Raw genomic sequence first — 21,672 nt, forward strand, 5'->3', positions numbered from 1 at the left:
CTGCCCCCTCCCCTCAGGTCTTCCGTCCACCTTGCCGGTTCTGCGCTCTTCCATGCGCTGGCGCTGCTCCGGGGCAGGTGTGTGACCAAGGCAGACGCAGCTTCTCGCGGGAGCGCTCCTTCTGGGGTCGAGGGGTGGGGGGGACACAGACACAGCGGTCCGCCCGCAATGATGCTGGTCTGGGTGGCGGGGCAGCTGAGAGCCTCTGGGACAGAGGGGGCGCCTTGCAGAGGCCCCAGAGAGGACCCTAAAGGGAACGGGGTGGCCGGAGCCCATGGTTGGGGGTGCTCCAGCAGGGGAGGAGGATGAATTGACTAAGGGGAGGGCCCCAGGGCAGGGAGGGTGGAGAGAAAGCTGCGTCCAGTCCCTGGAGGGGTGCGGGATGGTGCTTCCTCCCTCCTGAGGCCTGTCTCGGGTCCTGGAGAAACTCGTCACCACCCATGGGCACTGTTTGCGAGGGCTCGGCGGTAGAGGCTGGGTGGTGGGTGCTCTGTTCGCAGTCTGTCCTTAATCTTCACAGGAGCGCCGGGAGGCAGATGTGGCTCCAGTTTACAGGCCAGCAAACAGGTTCCCCAGGCTAAATAAGTTTCCACAAGTTACGAAGCAAGTGAGGGTGTGTAGGGAAAGGTCTCCCTGAGCGGGACAGGGCTGAGCTTGGGGACTGGCGCTGGCTGGTGGGTGGGCGTCTTGGTAGTAGTCCCCCAGCTAGGTCTGGGCCGCTTTCTCCACTGAGGTTAAGAGGGCGTTCGTTTGCCTTCCTCCCGGTGGTTTTGCTTTAGTCTTGTTCTCAAAGGGGTTCCCGCTCCCCTGGGCCCTTTCCCATCGCTGCACGAGGAGCCCTTTGCTCTCACCATCTGCTCGGCTCCGAGAACTGCTGTTGCCTTTTTGGTTGAACAGCATCAGAGCTGGGTAACCCTTCAGGCTCCAGCTTCCTTTCCCGAAGGACCTCCGTCCCCTGGAGCTGGGGACCGGGGGTGGGGTGGGGGGCAACCAGGGATCTTGTCGGTGTCTGGATTTTGGCCATTCTTATAGGTGTGTAGAGGTATCTCGTTCTTTTATCATATGCATTTCTCCAATGACATAGGATGTGGAGCATCTTTCCATGTGCTCATTTGCCATCTGTATTTCTTCTCTGGTGAGGGGTCTATTAATGTCATTTGACCATTTTTCAGTTGGGTTACTCATTTTATTGTTGAGTTTTAAGAGTTCTTTCTATATTTTGGATAACAGTCATTTCTCAGATGTGTCTTTTGCAAATATTTTCTCCTAGTCTGCGATTTATCTTCTCATTCTTTTGACATTGTGTTTTGCAGAGAAGAGGTTTTTCATTTTAATGAAGTTCTGTTTATCAATTCTCTCTTTCATGGATCAGCCTTTGGTGTTGTGTCCACAGAGTCATCAGCACACCCAAGGTCATCTAGGTTTTCTCCTGTGCTCTCTTCTAGGAATTTTACAGTTTTGTGTTTTACATTTCGGTCTATGATTGATCTTGAGTTATTTTTTGTAAAGGGTGTAAGGTCTGGGTCTAGACTCATTTTTTGCATGCGGATGTCCAGTTGTACCAGCACCATTTGTTGAAAAGACCATCTTTGCTCCATTGTATTGCCTTTGCTTCTTTGTCAAAGATCAGTTGACTGCATTTATGTGGGTCTATTTCTGAGCTCTCTGTTCTGCCCCACTGATCTATTTTGTCTAATCTTTTGCCCATACCACACTGTCTCGATTGCTGTAGCTCTATAGTAAGCCTTGAAGTTGGATACTATCAGTCTTCCAAGTTTATTCTTCTTGAATATTATGTTGGCTATTCTGGGTCTTTTGCCTCTCCAGAAAAGAATCAGTTAGTTGATTGGTGGGGTTTTGATTAGGATTGCATTGAATCTATAGATCAAGTTGGGAAAAACTGACATCGTGACAATATTGAGTCTTCCCATCCATCAACATGGACTATCTCGCCATTGATTTAGGTCTTTGATTTCTTTCATCACAGTTTTGTAGTTTTCCTCATATAGATCTTATACATATTTTGTTAGATTTTAACCTAAGTATTTATTTATTTTTTTCGGTGCTAATGTAAATGGTATTGTGTTTTAAATTTCAAATTCCAATAGTTCATTGCTAGTATATAGGAAAGCAATTGACTTCTGTATATTAACCTTGTATCCTGCAACCTTGCTATAACTGATTATTATTATTTTAAAATATTTATTTATTTCGGCTGTGCCAGGTCTTAGCTGCGCCATGCGGACTCTTAGTTGCAGCATGCGTGCGGGATCTATTTCCCTGACCAGGGATCGAACCCGGGCCCCCTGCATTGGGAGCACAGAATCTTACGCACTGGACCATCAGGGAAGTCCTTATAATTGATTATTAGTTCCAGAAGTTTCTTTTTTTTTTCTTTTCTTTTCCTTTTTTTTGGCTAATTCTTTTGGATTTTCTCCATAGATGATTATGTCATCTGCAAACTAAAACAATGTTATTTCTTCCTCCTCAATCTGTATACTTTTTATTTCCTTTTCTTGTCTTGTTGCGTTAACTAGTACTTCCAGTATAATATTGAAAAGATGTGATGAGAAGGGTTTATCACTGATGTCTAAAAATGTCTTCAAATGTCACCTCGGACTTCCTCCCCTTCCCCATCTGTGTCCTTGGCAGCCTCACCAGCACCTCAGGGCTTTGCTGAGATGTCACCTTCTCAGGTCAGGCTTTTTCTTTAATAAAAATTTTGCCCATATTTTCTTCTAGAATTTTTTTTTTTAATTTTTGGCTGAGTTGGGTCTTTGTCGCTGCGAGCGGGCTTTCTCTAGTTGCGGCGAGCAGGGCCTACTCTTTGTTGTGGTGCGCAGGCTTCTCATTGTGGTGGCTCCCCTTGTTGTGGAGCACGGGCTCTAGATGTGCGGGCTTCAGTACTTGTGGCACGTGGGCTCAGTAGTTGTGGCACACGGGCTTAGTTCCTCCGCGGCATGTGGGATCTTCCCGGACCAGGGCTCGAACCCGTGTCCCCTGCACTGGCAGGCAGATTCTTTAACCACCGCACCACCAGGGAAGCCTGGTCAGGCTTTTTCTGACCACTGTTTACAATGGCAGCCACACTCAGACTCGCTATTCTCTTTCCGGCTTTACTTTTCTTTACAAGCGCTGCCACCAGCTGATATACCAGATATGGTTTTACTGTGTCTGTCGTCTGCTTCTCCTCACGCTTCACTAGAATGTAAGTTCTACGAGGCAGGGATTCTTGTCTGTTTTGTTCACCACTTCTTCCACAGTGTCTGGCACATAGTGGGTGCTCAATAAACAGTTGTTAAAGTGGATTAGTAAATTATGGTATACGTATAGTCCAGATTACATGAAATGTTGTCTGACATTTTTTCCTGCTTCCAGAGGTAGTTATTTTTCTGATGTGCATGCTTCCCCTACCTGTTACACTCCCCCCGCCCCAATTTTTGGAAGTATATAGTCTTTTTTTTGCGGTACACGGGCCTCTCGCTGTTGTGGCCTCTCCCGTTGCGGAGCAAAGGCTCCGGACGTGCAGGCTCAGCGGCCATGGCTCACAGGCCCAGCCGCTCCGCGGCATGTGGGATCCTCCCGGACCAGGGCACGAACCCGCGTCCCCTGCATCGGCAGGCGGACTCTCAACCACTGCGCCACCAGGGAAGCCCTGGAGTATATATTCTTAATTCCAGTGCTAGTTCTTTTCTTGTTACTAACATCTGTATCTGGGGATCATTTCTTCTGAACTAGATACTTAGGGAGGAGTGGGCAGTATGAGCTGGGGCATCTGGTAACCTCTGAGTAGGTGTGTGGCAGGTTAGCTGTGTCCTCCACCCTGCGGGCACCAGCAGTACTCACGTCACGAGTGACTTAGTGTTCACAGACACCCGCGGGCTGCCCTGGTCAGCAGCCACAGAGCTGAATGCCCCGGGCCATCTCTAGGGTCTTCTCAGGGCCCGACTGGAGTGTCCATCTGGTTTTTCTTTCCCTGAAATCCTCCCTGCTGCCCTGTGTTCATGGCAAGGTAAATCTTGCGAGGATTGTGTGGAGTGCTGGGCGGACGTGCTGCCTTCCCACAGAATGAGGCAGTACAGGGTAAAAGCCCCAAAGATGTCCATGCCCTAATCCCCAGAACCTGTGGCTGTCACCTCCATGGCAAGACGGACTTCGCAGATTAAGTAAAGGATGTTGCTTGGGATGCAGCGATTATCCTCGGTTATGTGGGTGGGTCCAGGGTCATCCCAGGGGTCCTTATAAGAGGGAGGCAGGAGGGTCAGAGCCAGAGAAGGAGATGTGATGATGGTAGTAGAGGTGTGAGAGAGACAGGGAGAGTGATATGAAAATGGTAAGCTGCTGGCTTTGAGGATGGAGGAAGAGGCCATGAGCAAGGAAGTCCAGGTGGCCTCCAGGAGCTGGGGAAGGAGGGAAGCAGATTCAGTCCTAAAGCCCCCAGAAGGGGCGCAGGCCTGTGGAAACCTCGATTTTAGGACTTCCGCCCTCCAGAGCCATAAGACAGGAAATTCCATTTTGTTTGTGGAAATCTGTTACAGCAGCTGCAAGGAACTCATATGGGCAAGCGCGCCCGGTGCCAGGCAGAGCACTGGCCTCCCTGCCGTGACTGGGACCCCAAGGAAGGGGGGGGGCCCTCGGCAGCATCATGCAGTCCGTCTGACTCTCCAGGGGGCTCCTGACCCCGGACTTCCACGAGACAAGTCAAGCAAACCCCCCGTTGTGTTTAAACCAGTATGCATTGGGCTTTCCATTTATGGCAACTGAGTCCTAACTATACCCCAACCTGGTTGTAGCATGTCACCCGCCACCCCGGGGTGCCTAGTGTTCCCACATCCTTGAGGGTGGCGCAGGACTGACATCCAAGGTCTGTTTTCACAACAAAGGGGACTAAGCAGACGGTCGCAGGTGGAAAGGCCTCATGCCACGCTGGTGACTGGCGGCTCCACGCACAGGGTGGTGAGGAAGGGTCCCCAACCCCCTTGCCTCCAGGGCCCGATACAGAAGCTCAAAGGGAAAGTGCGGGAAGAGGTGAGTGGTCTCGAGGGTGGAGAAAGGTGCGGTCAGCACGGCGGCTGCAGCTCAGGTCAGGAAAGGGAGTCAGCAGCAGGCAGTGCCCAGGGCCACCGCGGGTGCAGGGTCTCTTGCTGCCGCCCGGGCCTACCTCTGCCCTCTCAAGAGAACCAGGCCCAGAGGATGAGTCAGAACTAAAAAAAATATTTCATTTCATTCTGAATAAAAAACGGAACAGACAAAACTCTTGGAAATCCTGAAACAATGTCATTGCTACAGCAAAATTTCACAGAAATCATCGCACAGTGCGTGGGGGGCAAGCCCAGGCCCCGCCGGCTACGACGGCCGCCTCTCTGGGGGGAGGTGGGGTGGCCACAGAGGGGGCAGCAGCCTGGGGGGCCAGAGAGGGGCAGGCACGGGTGGTGGCTGTGCCCCCGGATGAGCCCCGCTGGGTCCCCAGGGTCCAGGCTCAGAGCCTGGCCTCCAGCTGCCACGGCAGGACAGCAGCCGGGGCTGGGAGGGGTCGCTGGTCCTCAAGGGGCCTCCTTCCGGGCGGCCTTGCGGCTGCGCACGCCCCACATCCCGCGCTTGGAGTGGAAGTGGTGGTAGAAGTTCCGCACTCGGAGCCGCTCCACCTCCAGCCCTGCCTGCAGGACCCTGGGTGGGGAGGGCGAGTCAGGGCTGCCCCTCAGCCCAGAGGACCTTTGGGGGGTGATCCAGACTGGGGGTATGGGGGTGAATGGGGCTGCAGGGGGAGGGCATGCCTGTCAGGGCTGCCCCTAGACTACAGAACCCTGGGGGTGGGCTGGAATGGAAGAGCTCACGCCTCTGGTCCAGGGCCTGGGGTGTCAGGGCTTCCACTACTGTCCAAGCCCAGCAAGAGGAGAGGGACCCAGGAGAGGCCTGCAGGGTCTGGGGGCAGAGCTGGTTCAAGGGCTTCCCTGAGTCTGCAGGATCCTGGAGCTGGGAAGGGGTTTAGGGGAGTGGGGTGGGGTCCAAGGAGCTCTCTAGGCCTAGATCTGGGGGTCGGAGGGGGAGGAAAGCAGAGTCCCGTCAGCTCGTGAGGCCCCTCCCACCCACAGGCGGAGGATGTGGAAGTCGCAGTCTCCGCTGGGGGGAGGTGGTCACCTGTCCAAAAGTTCCCAGTCCTCGCCTCCCCACTGGTCCCGGAACTCCTCGGTGTTCATGCCTCCAATGCGGTCGAAGTCGGACTTGTAGATCCCAAAGAGGCCGAAGCCGTTCACCTCCCAGTAGCCTGGCGGGGATGGGGTGCCCTTCAGACGCCAGGTCCTGCAACCCCTTCCTCAGGAGGGCTCTCAGGGTCACTCCAATGTGTTGGTCATAACCTGGGAGGCCTGTGCATGACTTGGGTGTTGGAGAAGGTTCCTAGGGGCCGAGCATGGCCCTGGGGTTACTGGGGGGAGGACTTGAGGTCCTGGGCACTCTGGGGGTCCTAGAGGCCACAAGGAGTCCCAGGCGTTATAAGGGGCATTGATGGGGCCCTTGGAGTGGAAGTGGTGGGTTGGGAGGCCCCCGGGGGCCCGGGTTTTGCCCTGGCATGGGTGGGACCCCTGACGTTACCGAGGGGCACTCAGGGCATTACCGTGAGGGTCCCCTGGCGAGCTCCCGCAGCCCAGCCGCATGACCACAGGCGCAAAGGCTAGCTTGCCCTCCACGCAGTGCTTGCGGATGCCATCCAGGATGCTGGGGGGGAAGTGGATGTGCAGGTCGCAGAGGAAAACGATGCTGCTGGCATCCTGGAGACAGCGGGGAGGTCTGAGCCTCGCCCTCTCCTCCGGAAGGGCCCCCCCGCTCCCCCATCTCATTCTCTCCACCCACACCATCCTGCCCACGCACCTCCACCGCGGCCACTCCAGCTTGCAACCCCGCGGAGCGCTCAAAGTTCCCGGTTCGCCTTAGGTATTGGTATCTGGGGGAGGAAGGGGATATGGGGTGGGAAGTCATAGCCACCCATTTCTGGGGCAGGGGGCGGGGGCAGGAAAACCCATGCCTGTCCGGGAGGAGGGAAGCTGTGCCTGACCCTCCCCGGGAGGTGGGGGGCACCGTTACCTGGGCAGTGGCGCCGCGCGGAGGGCCCTCTCCACATCCATGTCCTCGCTCTCAAAGTCCACCAGGATGACACTGAAGCGAGAGTCCCCTGTACGGACGTGCAGTGCAGCCATGTCTGCCAGGAACTGTACCACCCAGCGCGCCTGGTTCTTCACTGGAGGAGGATGGGGATACTGAACCCACCTGGACCCGACCTGGCGGTACCCTGCCCAGGACCAGTGGCACTCCCCCCCTCCCCATAAGGCCTGCTGGACAAGGCCCCCCACCCCCCCACAATCCCAGGTGGCTGGCCGGCCAGCCCCACTCCCACGCACCTGGCACGATGAAGTGCACCATCACATCCTGGCGCCAGGCCAGGCGCAGTGGCCGGCAGAGCTCCGGGCGGCCGTCGGGGTGCGCGGAGGCGGCTGGGGAGACGGCTGGAGCGGGCTCAGGACTCTCCCCATCTCCATCTGTGTCGCTGGCATGTGCCCGGGGCAGGCGCAGGAAGACGTACTCAGACAGGCGCAGCCGGCGCCCGCCGCGCTCCTGGAGCTCCAGCTCCAGGAGGAAACGGCTTCCCCGCGCGGAGTCCCGGCGCTTCTCCACGTTCACGATGCGCAGGAGAGCGTACCGCCTGTGGGGTGGGCCCCAGTCAGCCCCCTCGGGCTCCGAAGCCGCGTCCACGACTCCAACCCCATTCTTCCCACAAGCCGCCCCCAGCCGCAGAAACGAGGTGGCCACTCAGGTGACGTGGGGTGGGGTGCCGCACGTCCCCCGTCCCCCACCACACCTCAAGGCCTGCTGGGGCGCTCCCCTTCTCAGAAGGCAGGCCCACACGCCGGGGCTCCCTCTCCGTGGGGCAGCCCACAAGGGAGGCGTCCCCAAGCCCAGGCCAGTCCTCTCCTCGGTGCCACCACTTCTGTCCACAGCTGCACGCTCAGAAACCTTTAGGGGAGCCCACGGCCCACAGGCCGAGGCTCAGACGTCTGAATTCTAAGCCGGTAAACAGTGTCTACCTTGTGGCCTCAATACCCCCTCAGGTTAGATACGCAAGCTGCCTCTTCCCGTGGGGTCATTGCCCTAGGTGTCCCCTGCCTGGATGCTCGCCCCAGGCTCCCTGCCCTCCTCTCCAAGGTCCTGGGTGCCTCCTCTGAGAAGCCTCATTTTTGCCCCCCCAGAACCAGCGCAGGGGCTGCCCTGATCTCTGGGGAAGAAGCCTCCGGGACTTCCGCCGCTGGCTCTTCCCCAGCGCTGGCCTGGGAAGATAGGGCCCTGCCCTTGACTAGGTCACTCTCCCTTCTGCCGCACGTCCCCCCACTCCACCTTTGCAGCCAGTATCCCTCACCATCGGAGCCTACCGGTGTGACCTCCCAGGGGTCTAGATTCTTCCCTTCACCCCCTGCCCATCCCCACCATGCTCTCAAGTATCAGGGACTTTCTGCCCCAAACGCTCTGGGTCTGTGCTCTCGTTCCTTGGGGCCACCCACACCCTTGCACGGCTCAGGGAAGGTGGGGCTGCAGCCATGACCCTTCTGCTGGACAGACCCCCTCATGCCCATGGGACGATGAGCTGCTCTCAGGAAGCTCAGAGCCAAGCGCAGGCTTGCCTTCTCAGCCACCTAGAATCAATCTACCCCAGCGCCTGCCAAGGGTCCAGGCCATGCCATCGCTGCCCTGGACCAAGCCTGTCAGTCATGGGCTCCCCCTTCCACCCCCTCCTCTCCAACACAGCCATACGCTCGTCTATGAACCAGATGGGCCAAACCTGCGTCCTGCTCCAAACTGTGTGTATCAGAGGCAAGAAGAATGACTCCTGCACCTGGCCTTCAAGGCCCATGAGGCCTGTCCTCTGCCCACCAGCCTCCTGGCCAGCCTTTGCCTGTCTCTGCAGGTCCTGCCCCTACTTAAGGGCTCAGCACAGCTCTGAGAACCCCTCAGGGCCTCCCCTCAGGTCAAATTGGGGCCCCCACTCTCCAACCCCCATACCTGATTGGGGTGGAGACAAGACTGGATTCCTGGGGCCTGGGGGAGACCAGAAGGGCCAGTGGGGCAGGAACCCTGAGCCCTCCCCTGAGGACCAAGACCCCAGCCAGCGAGGTGCCAGTGGGGAGAGGGATCCAGGGGTTCTTAGCTTGACCTTCATGTGTGTCTCTATCTGGAAGAGAGACCTGGGTGGCTCAGATCCATCCTCAGGTCCAGGTCCAAGGTAATAGGTGTGGGGTTTAGAGGTGCAGGACAGGGGAGCCAGCCCTGGGTGATGGGAGAAAGGCTCCTAGCACAGGACGGGGGCCCTGAGCAGTAAGGGGCCCCAGAAGGGTGAGAAGACACTTCCGGGGGGGCAGGGGGGGAGGGGGGTGTGTACCATTCCCAGAGCAGTGCCCCGTTAAACCCTGGGGAAGTCTGAGGGTCCCATGGAGGCCAAGGCCGTCCCTTTCCACACGCGCCCCTCCCTCGTACCCTCCATGGCGCGCGTTGAGCCGCTCCATGTACTGAGCCACCACGTCCACGGCCTCGGCCTCCTGCAGCTGCAGATTCCCCGACACATTGCAGCGCAGGTCGTTCCAGTCCGAGCGCAGCATCTCGAAGTCCACGCTGCCCACGCTGAACGTGCGTTGCCAGTTGATAGCGTCCTCGCGCCAGCGGCCGCGCACTGGGCCGGCCTTCTCTTCGCTGTCCTCCAACGCAGCCTCTTCGCCCTGCGCCCCTTCCTCGTCGTCCTCATTCTCCCCGGGCAGCTGTGGCCTGGACACCTGGGACAAGCTCAGGAAGGAGGTCACGGGCTGCGCTTCGGACGAATAGTTCGAGTCCGTGGTGGGGGCCGTGAGTTCCGGCTCGCGTGCCTGGCCCTCTCGGCTCCCCTGGGTGGTCGGCGCCGGGGCCGGGGGCCTCAGCTTTGCGGCCTGGGGGCCGCCGGTCCTGTGGCCTCGAGCCCGGGGTGGGCGTGGGCGCGCGCGCAGCTGCACCCTGGGTAGGGGTCTGGGGCGCAGGAAGACGCCAGGGAAAGGTGGCCGGGGAGGGCCGTGTGGGCTGAGCGGTGCCGGGGCCCGGGGCGGGACCCGCAGTCCCGGCCGCACCCGCGTGACATACACCTTCGGGGGCCGCTCGGCCGCGGCTGCTGGGCGGGGGGGAGGGGCACGGCCCCAGAAGAGGGGAAGGGGGCGGGCGGCCCAGCTCAGCGCCCGCGAGCGCCGGGGGGTCGGCCGGCCCAGGAGGGCGGGAGGCGTTGGCAGGGCGGGAGTGGCCAGGGCCTCGGTGGGGGCCGCGAGCCGGCGGCCGCCCTGCGTTCCGGGCGCCTCGGTGGGCTCCAGACCGTCGAGCAGCTCCCCATCGTCCTCGTCATCCAGGAAGTCTGTGGGCAGCGCGGGTGGGGTGAGCTGCCGCGCCAGGGCGGGCCCAGCTGAGGGGGTGGGGGGCGCGGGGGGCACTCACCGTCTGGGTTGAGGAAGAGGAAGGCTCGGCGCTGCACCTCCTCCTCTTCGTCTTCCTCCCCCTCCTCCCGGTCCATCTTCATGTATTTGTAGAACCCAAACCTGGGGCAGGGGCGGGGCGTCAGAGACGAGGCTCGGCCGAGGTCCCGCCCATTCTTCCTTGGGCACCACCCACCCACCTTTCCAGATACAGCGGCGACTCGCGGTAGAAGCACTTGTTGTCCGTCTCCATGTGAGTCAGGCGTGTGTGGTCATTGGGATAGACGAAGGACAGGTACACCTGGGGCGGGCAGAGGGCTCAGGTTGGGGCGTCTTCCAGAGGGCCTGGAGGAGGCTCCGGGGACCCTGGGAAGAGGGAGGTCTGGGTCTCAGGGAAGACCTTGGTGAGAGGCACTTACAAACTGCAGTCCCTGGTATCTTGCGATGGGAAAGTCCTTGACGACGTAGGTGGGGGCGTAGGTGCAGGGCTCCAGCACATTCTCCAGACTCCAGGGCTCCACCCGAGGCGCTGCGGGAGGCGTGGTCACATTGTGACCTGGAACCCCTGCCCTGCCCCACCCCGCCCCCCACCCCACCCCACCCCGGGGGGCCTCCTCTCACTGAGGAAGAAGGTGTCTCGGGGATCCGGCCGCAGCATGTCAGCTCTGGGCTCCTCCTGCAGCAGGCGCCCCCCAACGTGGCTGGCTGGAGACTGGGGCACGTGGGCCACGTGGTCCATCTTCAGGGCTGACTCATCTAGGGGCAGAGGACGTGTGGGGACCCCAGGAGTTCCTAGAGATCCCTCCTCACCCATATCCAGACACCACCCCAAAGAGACCGCCCATCAGGAGCCCTCCCCTTTCCCCAGAGGCACTGGGCTCCGCACCTGTATACAGGGAGATATGAGCAGAGCCTATGACCTCGAACTTCAGACCCGGCAGGAAGGCTCGCCACTGGGGGTTGGAGAGGGTGGTCAGGGCCAAAGGACGGGGGTCAAGGTGGGAACACAGCTGGGTCAGGGGGGAGTGAATCTTCCCTGACGTGGGGCTGGGGAACTAGTAGGGGCAACCCCTTCACGGATGCAGGAAGCTTGGGGTGGGGGGGTGGATGGGAGAGTGGTCCTGAGAAGGCACAGCAGGGAAGCTGGAGAGGCCTAGAAGGCTGGGGTCCCTGGAGGCAGGTGAGGATGCCTTTCCTGACACCCTGGGTGCTTCCGGACCTTCTGGTTATGACCTCTGCCCCCACCTCCCCCCGGTTCTGCAGCCACTGCCCTTCTGGAGGTCAGAGCTGGCCCCCCAGCTCCCCGCTGGACCTCCTCATCCCCACTTCCCCCACTTCTGTGGCTGTGCCTTCCCAGTCTCCCTTGCAGACTCTCCCTCCCCCACCGCTCTCATGTTGGGCTTCCTGGGGGCTGTCCCAGGCCCTCTTCCCTTCCTAGCTCATCCTGGGCCCTTAGTCACTCCCCCGGCTTCCACAAGATCACCCCAAATCTGCATCTGCAGGCTGGGCCCTCTGCTAAGCTGAGCCGGCGTGATACCCACCACACACAAACCAGACACCTGCAACCTCCCACCACCCCCTAGCCCACCCTGGTCATCACCCCACACCCAGCCAGGCTCAGGCTCTCAGTCGCTGGGCATCTCCCTCCGCACCGCCCCCCCTCCCCTGGACCTTCCACCTCTTCTATTCCCACCTCCCTGGTTCAGGGACCGATGGATGGCCACCCACGAAAATCCCTCCCAACAGGCAGTGGCCAGAGGGTTTTCCCCGAAATGCAGATCCAGTTGCCTCATCCTTAGGAGGAAGCCCTGCTGGATCTGGCCACCAGACTGCTTGGAGTTCCAGAAGACTCCAGGTGGTTCCATTCCTCTGCTGTTCTCGAGACCTGGAATTCATCTTTGCACCCCAGATTCTCTCCCCACTGGTCTCCCTGTGAATGTCTCTCAGCTCTCAAGAATCTGCTCAAGGGTCGCTTCCTCTGTGAGCACAAGCCCCGTCCCTGAGCACCTGCTTTGTCAGCTAGATGGGAAGCTTCTCTGGGGGAGGCGGGCGGGGTCCACATCGTTGTCCTGCGGGGAGTGGCCGGAAAGAGGAGGGCAGGGCAGGGGAGGTGGGGTCTCCAGAAGCCCTCAGAGGGCAGCCGCACTCACGCCCACTTCCACGTGGTCCGAGCCGCGGTCATCCTGCTTGTGCAGTAGCTCAAAGTAGTACCTCCGGGAGGCCATGAGCCTGGGGACGGGAGGAGTGAGGGGGCGGGCCCGCCATGCCCCAGAAGCCCCAAACAGATGGGGAGCCTACAGGAGGTGGGGCTTGAGGGGCAGCACAGCAACAGCGGCTTCACGCACGCACGTGTCACCTAGTCCTCACACACAGACACACACACGGGTACACACCCATGCACACACTCCCACAGTCACTCACCGCCTGGGCTTGGACACCTGGGAGCTGAACTTGGTGAATTCTCCGGGTGCTGTCCACTCCGAACCAGTCTGGAGGGTAACAGAGAAGGGACAGGGGGCTCACCCTCTCCTTGGGGCACCAGCCCCATCCAGTCCCCACTCCTGAGAAGCTGGAGGGGACAGGTGACCAAGCCGCAGGAGGCCCACGAAGACAATGGGTGTGGATGGAGGGGCTGGGCGGCGCGTGGGGGTACCTTGCCCACAAAGGCCACCAGCTGGGCACCCGCCGGGCTCTCGGTTGGGCTCAGCCAGAACTCAGAGTTGTCATCCGAAGCCACGGAGAACTGGACATCTCCTAGGCCACAGGACAGGGCTCAGGGGTCGGTGGGGGCTTCATGACACCCTGCCCCCCAACATCCTCGTCCCCCCGCACCATCTCTTGCCGGGTGGATGAAGCCGAAAATCCGGAGGCCGTAGTTCTTCCACTTGGGGGACACAGCCAGCTTCTTCACGGTGGTGCGAGTCTGGGGGGGCAGCGGCCTCTGACGTCAAGGCCCCCGCCCACCTGCGGGCCGGCCGCCCCCCACCCCAGCACTCACATGAGGGAAGAGCGGGAAGTGCAAGTTCCTCCTCAGATGGCCCACGGCGCCCCCGCACCAGTCCTCGAACACGTGCAGGTTCACCTGCCCCTTGTACTGGGGGTGGGAGGAGGGCTTACCTTCTGCACAGCTGCCCCCGGCCCTCCCCAAGGCCGAGCCACTGAGCAGAGCTCACCTCCTCCCGCCACGAGGGCGCCTGACGGGTGAGGTTGAGCGACAGTGGCCTTCCAGCCCCCCAGGGAAACAGCGCGTCTGGGTCCCGACCTTCGGGCTACGGGAGAGAAGGGGCACCAGGGTCAAAGCTGAGGAACGTGAGGGCAGGAAGAAGCCCCACAGCCACACGCACGCGCACCAGACACAGAGCGCGACACAGCCCGCCACACCCGCCGGCTCACTTCACAGAGATCCCTTCCGCGTGCAGCCACGAAGCCCTGACTCCATCACGCCCCGGCCGTGCACACCCACCCGAGCAGACCCTTGGCCACCCCACGTGCACCAGATGCGTCCGCCCAGGCTGGGGCCATGCTCCGTGGTGGAGCAGTGTGCCGCTGTGTCCTCCGTGCACACGGCCTACAGGTCCTGAGGCCACCGGCACAGGAGTGGCCTTGGCTCTCGTGTGTGCTGTGGTGTTCTTCCCCACAGCCCTGCTCACCACCCGCTCCTCCTCACGGCTCTCGCTGGAGTCCTCTGCCCTCTGTGTGGACAGTGCAGCCCGGATGCCCCGGCCATCTGTCACACCGCTCAGCTTCTCACCATCTGTGGGCGGCACATGAGGCGGGGCTGGGGTCCAGGCTCTCCAAGGCCACAGCCCCTGCCGCTGGGGTCAGGATGGCCAGTGGTGTCTCCACTGAAGCCCTCCCTCCCCACGTCTGCCCCTTCATGCTACCCGATGCCCCACCCTACAGCTGGAAGTGCTCTCGGCTGGGCCCTTCTCCCACATCCCACCTCCGTGGGGACGGCCCCTGCCTGCCTGAGTCCCCCACCTGGCTTTTCCCAGCCCCCACTGGCATGAGGGAGCAGTTATGTGTGTGCACATGCTAGCACATATGCTTGCACACACACACCCGTGGGGCTGTTGTCATCAGTGACTCTGCCTCCAAGAAGGCCCCCAGGATTGCTCTGTGCCCTCAGCACTTTTCCTGTGTGCTGGAGTGTTTGGTGTCTGACTCCTTTACCAGAACTGAGAGCCAAGGGTTAGTGCTGGAGCTTGTTGTCAGGTGAGCTGGCACTGTGGTCTTGAGGCTACGCCAGCCCCGGCACATCACCTGCTGCCCTTGAGGCCAGGGCTCAGGACCAAAGGAGCCCTGGTACCCACCTGGGCAGGGGAGGGATTGGCACTCTGGTCCAGCTTCCAGAGGACATGGGGCCAAGGCGGCCCCGGAGGGAGACTGTCCCCCTGGGGATCCCTTCTGTGGACACCTCTAGAGCTTGGCACCCCCCTAACTCCCCAAGCCTGGGGCAGACCACCTCCACACCCCTGCCTCCCTCTGCTTCCCAGACCTCCTCCCTAAGCTGTGGGCCTGGGCTTCCATACCCTGGGATCTGAGCCTCCGAAGGCAAGGCTTCACTGTGTGCCACGTCTGCCTCCCCTGGTGCTCCCATCTGGGGACCCCCAGTCCAGGAACCCCTCTCCTCCAGGGCCAAGCCTGGCCTTCAAAGTCTGTGCCCGTCCCTCGATCCAGACCCCAGGAGCTAGATTCCTGGACTGACACAGTTGGCCTGGGCCCTTTCTCTGGGGGAGGGGGCTGCCTGCGGTCTCGTGCCTGTGAGGCTCCGGTGGTGCCTGCCCACTTGCTTCTCCCCCCCAGTCACTGTCACCTGTCCAGCTGGGAGGTGAGCCCCTAAATCCCCACAGCCTGGCCCTGATGCTGCCTGCCCACAAAGGTAACTCTGTGGGTACTGGGAACCTTCCACAGTGGGGTCCCAAGCCAGGATGCCATCACTGTCCTGCAGGGGCTGAGCCCCAGCACAGCGAGATCCACACGGGCCTCCTGCCTCCTGGCTGCTGGACCCCGGGAAGGTAGCCTTTCTGGTGGGAGTGAACACAGTGCTGACAGGACAGTCAGGAGGGCCTCAGACATGTCCAGCTGCTCAGCTTCCCACAAGCCCTGCCCTGGTGGGAGCCCAGGTAGCGGGACAGGAGGTGGGGCTGCAACCCCGGGGGGCGAGAGCCCCGGCTGGGTCTGCTCCTGGCAGGAGCTGCTTGGGGGTTTGATCTTCCATAACCTTGAACAGCTCCTGCCCACCCAGGAGCAGCAAGTACAGCTTCCTCGCTGGTCCAGCTGAGAGCAGAGGAGGCCTCAGAAGTGGGGTTCCCACACCTCCGCCCCCTCGCGGTTGCCGAGTTAGGCTCGCCGGCTGCCCGGGAAGTCAGGCTAGGGAGGACTGTGGTTGCTCAGAAAACCACAGGGCAGCTGAGCAGGAGGCTGGTCACGTCTGTGTCACTGGGTCACGCTCCGGGGTCCTGCCTTATTTGATGGTAGCTGGGGGGCCTCTATGAGGGACTGAACAGTGCTGGGGGCCCCTAGAGGGTGTGGTAGCTGTGAGATGCGTGGACTCTGGGGGTGGGGTGGGGTGGGACAAGCCTGTGACCCCTGGCCTGGGGTGTCTGTGGTGCCAGCTGTGGGGCTGAACAGGGAACTCTGGACCCCTTGGTGGGGTGGCCCAGGACTTCATGGGGCAAGATCATGGTTCTGAGTCTTTGGGAAGCAAGATTCTCACCACCCATCCTAAGGACACCTCTCTTCCTTGAGAAGGGCCAGGAGCAGCTTGGCTGGGACCATCCCTGCCCTGAGGTGCTTCCTTCTCTCTCTCATCACCGCCCCCCCCGCCCCCCCCCCCCAGCACTCTACTCCTCCTCTTCCAAGTGTGTGTCAAAAGTCACCACCTCCAAGAGGCCCTCTGGGATCCCCCTAGCTAAAGTGGCAGGACTCCTCCCCAACTCTTCCCCACATCGCTCACCAGGACCTGATTTGTGGGTTCACTGTCTGTCCCCACTAGAGCGTGAGCTCGAGGAGCCTGGGAGAGTTCACTCCAGGCAGTTCGGTGCTCCCCAAGCTGGATCCCTATCCCCATGCCTCACCCCGCCTCAACACACAAGCGTCTCAGTCCCTGATCACAGGTTTACCTAGGGCACCTCCTCCAGGAAGCGTTCCAACTGCAAGGGTCAGCTCCCTCCCGCCAGTCCCCTCTCTCTCCGTCCTGAGGTTGGGTCTCTGCCCCTCCCCAGCAGATGCGAAAACCGAGGCTCTGCTAAGCAGGCACGTGTCGGAGGCGCAGCCAGACTTGGCCTCTCGGAAATCCCAGCATGCAGGGCCCGGTAGCGGAGATCTCCCCAGGAGCCCACCGTGAACCCCGTCACTCACTACCCGCTCCAGGCCAGACCCCGGCGTCCGCCGGGGTTCGGGGACGCTCCCCAAGAGGGTCGCGCACGTCACTGCTGACGTCATCGGCGTTCTGGCCGGGCTGAGCCGAACCGCGCCCCCTGCCCCAATGTCGCCGAGCTGGGAAGGGCGGACGGGGTCTCCGGGCGGGCCTGGGCGCGATGGGAGGGCCCGGGACCCGCGCTGATCGCGACCCTCACCGCCCCCCGCCCCCAGGGCGCGCGCCCCCTCCCGTACCTCGCCCGTAGCCCAGCCGCTGGCGCAGCGCGCGGCCCTGGCGCACCAGGCTCAGGTGCACGTACGTGAGCCACGCGGCGCAGGTGAGCAGCAGCAGCAAAAGCAGCAGCTTGATCTGTTTGCGGATCTTCTTCACCGGGAACCACGGCATCGCGGCCGTCTCCGCCCCGGGCCGCGCTCAGCGGCGCCGCCGCGGCCCCCAGCTCCAGCGCGCCCCGCGCCGCGTCCCCCGGCCCTGCATGGTCCTTTGTCCGCCGCCCGCGGCCCCAGGGTGCGGCCGCGGCCCCGGGCTGCCCTTGGCCGAGGGCACGGGGTGGGCGGCGGAGCGGCTGCCGGCGGTGTCCCCGCCCGGCCCCGCCTGGCCGCTCGGGCTCCAAGCTCCTGGGGGCCTCGGCGGGACGGAGCAGCATCCACGCTGCGGTGCTACCCACCGTGAAACGGGCCCGGCCACCGCGCCGCGCGAGCCAATCCGGGCCCGGCCAGCCGGAGGGGAGCCAATCCACGGCGCGGGGGGCGGGGCCGGCGTGTTAGGGTGTGCCCGCCGCTGGTCTCTACGCAACGCGCGCGCATCCACCTGGGCGCGCCGGCCCGCGCACCGCGGGGACGCGGGGTCCTGGGGTTGCGGAGGACCCGGGATGCGGTGTATGCGGAGGTGTGAAGGACCGGGGACAGGGGTCAAGGGGCAGAGAATGCACGAGACAAGGAGTGGTGCATAGGACCGGGGGACATAGGGACCCGGGGTCACGGGGTGTAGTGATGGAGGCCGCGGGAGGAGCAGGCTATGGGTCGGGGGACAGTGGGGACACGGAGAAGAAGGGTGTAGGGACGCGTGATGGGGAGACACTAGGAGCTTGGGGAACGTGAGGGGAAGGATGCGGGCAGCCTGGGCTTGCAGTTGGAGTAAGCCTCCTGCTAAGAATGCGGCCAGAAGGAATGGGGCTCAGACAACATGGGAAGAAGAAAAAGGAAGTTTTGGGGAGAGACATAGTAGGGTAGGTGATGGTGGTGGGTCAGGGGGGCTGGGGGCGCGTGGGTGCACAGGCTCCATGCAGGCAAGACTGAGGAGGGTCTCAAAAGCACCTGGCTTCACCCTGAGGGGCACGCGCAGCCACCAGAGGACTTAGCGTGGAGGGCCAGGGTCTGAGCTGGCTGCCAGGCGGACAGCGGCAGCAGAAGGGCGAGCTGGCGGCCTCCACTGAGGGCAGGGTGAAGATGAAGAGGAGGTGCCCCGGCTGTCTGGAAGGGGGCAGGGGGGAACCTAGCCCTCCCGTTTCTGACCTGAGGCTGGGGTCCGAGATGTGGCTCTTGCCGAGCTGGAGGTGGGAGGGGAGTGTGGGCCGATGCTGAACTTTGCCCACTTGGCTCCCATTCCTGCCTGGGCCACCGCCACCTCTGCCTGCCCTGTCATCTCCTCCACCCCTCCCTCTGCCCAGCTGCCCGGCTGACTCCTCTCTCTGTCCCTTCCTCCATCCGTTAAAGTTTTCTGTTATTGTGTAACGAGCCACCCAGCATCAGGGTTGTAAAGCAACTGTTAGTTAAGCTCCTGGAGTCTGTGGTTCGGGACTTTCGATGGGGCCCCGCAGGACAGCTCTCCTCTGCCCCAGGATGTCTTGGGCCTCAGGTGGGAAGACGTGACCAGCTGGGGGCGGTGACTCCGGTGGCCGGGCTGGACTCATCTGGAGACTTCTGCACCCTCGTGTCAGGGCCTTGGCAGGGATGGTTGAGCTTGGCCAGGATGACTAACCAGAGCACCAGGGTACGGCCACTCCAGGGCAGTGGCCTCTGGGCTCCAGCAAACAGGGCAAAGCACCTGGAGAGTCATGGCATGCCAATTCTGCCACACGCTGTCATAGGCCACCCAGCCTTGAGAGGAGGGGACGTGGACCCCACCTCATCTTGGCAAGATCATCCAGGAAGTTGCAGTCTTAACACTGCCACACTACCCTTTTTTCCCTTTTATTTTGATCTCGGGGCATAGAATCAAGTTGGCCACTTTCCGCCGTTCTGTCGATCTGTCATCTGTCCTGTGAGCAACACCTACATCTCTTCAAACCTTCCCCCACCCCATTCTTGTTCTTTCCCCTCCTCCAACCCCCTTTCCATGTCCATGTTATCTGCACCTTCATTAAGATATACATCACATCGTGTGTATTTTAAACATATATCAATAATTTTGTGCTGTAAATCTCATTGTGTCTCTCCAGACCTCATATATAAAAATGCATATCTCCATGTTGCCGTGTGTGCACTGCTTTCCCTCAGCCCCCTGGTCCTCCACCATGTGCCCATTCAGCCAATAGATACCTGGGGTCCTTGTGAGCCAGAGACTTAAGGGGCACAGTATCTAACAAGACAGATACGGTCCCTTCTTTCATGGAGTTTCTATTTTCCTAGGCAAAGGCACATGTGAGCAAGCAATAGTTTCCAGTGGTGATAAGTGCTGTGAAGACAATAAAGCATGATGATGGCCTAGAGAGATGAGGGGGAGGGTTTCTTCTTCCTCTTTTTTTTTTTTCAAATGTTGGGTTTCTAAATTTTATTTAATTAATTAATTTATTTTGGCTGCGTTGGGTCTTCGTTGCTGCGCGGGCTTTTCTCTAGTTGCAGCGAGCGGGGGGGCTACTCTTCATTGCGGTGCGCGGGCTTCTCATTGCAGTGGCTTCTCTTGTTGTGGAGCACAGTCTCTAGGCGCGTGGGCTTCAGTAGTTGTGACACGCGGGCTCAGGAGTTGTGGCTCGCGGGCTCTAGAGCGCAGGCTCAGTAGTTGTGGCACATGGGCTTAGTTGCTCCGTGGCATGTGGGATCTTCCCGGACAGGGATCGAACCCGTGTCCCCTGCATTGATTCTTAGCCACTGCACCACCAGGGAGGTCCAGGGGGAGGGTTTCTTCTTCTAGAGTGATCACTAGAGGTTCACTGTTTTGGGAAGTGACATCTGATCTGAAACATAAACGAAATCTTTAGAAAGCAAGCATCAGAAAATGGGTGCCAGGGACTTCCCCGGCGGTGCAGTGGTTAAGGCTCTGCGCTTCCAATGCAGGGGATGCAGGTTCGATCCCTGGTCAGGGAACTAAGATCCCACATGCCGCAGCAGCACGGCCAAAATAGGTAAATAAATAAATATGTAGATTGTCTTTAAAAATGCGGAAAAAAAAGAAAGCTACTTGAACGTTAAAAATAAAGGAAAGGGGCTTCCCTGGTGGCGCAGTGGTTGAGAATCTGCCTGCTAATGCAGGGGACACGGGTTCGAGCCCTGGTCTGGGAAGATCCCACATGCCACGGAGCAACTAGGCCTGTGAGCCACAACTACTGAGCCTGTGCTCCGCAACAAGAGAGGCCATGATAGTGAGAGGCCCGTGCACCACGATGAAGAGTGGCCCCTGCCTGCCACAACCAGAGAAAGCCCTCGCACAGAAACGAAGACCCAACACAGCAAAAATAAATAAATAAAATTAATAAACTCCTACCCCCAACACCTTCCAAAAAAAAATAAATTAAAAAAATTAAAAAAAAAAAAAATAAAGGAAAGTGTGTGCCAGGAGGAAAGTGTTGGGGACACTGTTGCCTGGGAGGCTCCAGAAGGTCTCTTTCGGCCTGGAGGCCAGCAGGTGGATGAAGGGCAGGGGGCAGAGAGTGAGTGAGAGGCAGGTTGCCTCTGCTGGACGCGGCTGCTCCGTCAGCGACCACGTGTGGCCACGACAGCCTTTTCAGAGAGTAGCAGCCACCACCCACTGCTGTGTCTCCAACTTCACACAAGTTCCTCTTTTGCCCAACTCTGACCCAAACCATACAGGGAAGGGGATCTTGGGAAACGTATTCCCAGCTTAACAACAGAATCCCTAGCAGAGAGGCTCCTTGGCAACTCGGCACACACACACACTTCTACTATTTTTTTTGGCTGCTTTGGGTCTTTGTTGCTGTGCAGGGGCTTTCTCTTGTTGTGGCGAGCAGGGGCTACTCTTCTTTGCGGTGAGCAGGCTTCTCATTGCAGTGGCTTCTCTTGTTGTGGAGCATGGGCTCTAGGCACGCGGGCTTCTGTAGTTGCAGCATGTGGGCTCACTAGTTGTGGCACGTGGGCCCTAGAGCATGTGGGCTTCAGTAGTTGCGGCATGTGGGCTCAGTAGTTGTGGCACGCAGGCTTAGTTGTTCTGCGGCATGTGGGATCTTCCTGGACCAGGGATCAAACCCATGTCCCCTGCATTGACAGGCGGATTCTTAGCCACTGCACCACCAGGGAAGCCCCACACCTTCTACTTTAAACCACTCTTAACCACTGCACCACCAGGGAAGCCCACACCTTCTACTTTAAACCGCTCTTAACCTCCAAGTAAAAACAAAGGCGAAATCATGCTTCTGCTTGATATGATGCAAGTGTCCTGGCTACAAAGAGGCTAATCTCTCCAGAAGAGGCTGATGGACGTTTCACATCACTTTATCCGTCTTTGGGTGGTACGGACTCTAACTGAACAATATGTCCTCTTTAAGAATGTGGAACACTTGAACAATCTCAGAGAGAGTGTGTGAGCATTCATGACAAACACTGGGGTGTGAGGTCAGCTATTGTTAACATACGTTAGACAGAAGGG

At 60.0% G+C, this 21,672-nt stretch overlaps 1 protein-coding gene across 1 annotated transcript; it reads right to left on the reverse strand.

The window, feature by feature from the left end:
• Positions 1-5,543: 5,543 nt before the first annotated feature.
• B4GALNT4 (beta-1,4-N-acetyl-galactosaminyltransferase 4) lies at positions 5,544-17,238 on the reverse strand. Its single transcript, XM_065882507.1, has 20 exons — positions 17,088-17,238; positions 14,120-14,223; positions 13,643-13,738; positions 13,468-13,563; positions 13,302-13,392; positions 13,123-13,223; positions 12,891-12,958; positions 12,620-12,698; positions 11,356-11,422; positions 11,091-11,225; positions 10,889-10,998; positions 10,670-10,770; positions 10,492-10,592; positions 9,520-10,411; positions 7,395-7,696; positions 7,081-7,234; positions 6,868-6,940; positions 6,614-6,767; positions 6,139-6,265; positions 5,544-5,667 (listed from the first exon to the last, which is right to left on the reverse strand). The coding sequence occupies exons 1-20, from the start codon at positions 17,236-17,238 to the stop codon at positions 5,544-5,546; spliced, it is 3,126 nt and encodes a 1,041-aa protein (XP_065738579.1).
• Between the last annotated feature and the right edge of the window lie 4,434 nt (positions 17,239-21,672).

This window comes from Phocoena phocoena, chromosome 8, assembly GCF_963924675.1.
Source record: "Phocoena phocoena chromosome 8, mPhoPho1.1, whole genome shotgun sequence".
Lineage (NCBI taxonomy): Eukaryota > Metazoa > Chordata > Mammalia > Artiodactyla > Phocoenidae > Phocoena > Phocoena phocoena.

Excerpts from the sequence above, each read along its gene's own strand:
- B4GALNT4 (XM_065882507.1), bottom strand. The coding sequence starts at position 17,238 with ATGCCGTGGTTCCCGGTGAAGAAGATCCGCAAACAGATCAAGCTGCTG. Across the intron at positions 7,697-9,519 it reads CTCAACGCGCGCCATGGAGG|GCGGTACGCTCTCCTGCGCA; the intron begins GTACGAGGGAGG and ends CCCACCCCACAG. Across the intron at positions 6,941-7,080 it reads CGCGCGGCGCCACTGCCCAG|ATACCAATACCTAAGGCGAA; the intron begins GTAACGGTGCCC and ends TTCCTCCCCCAG.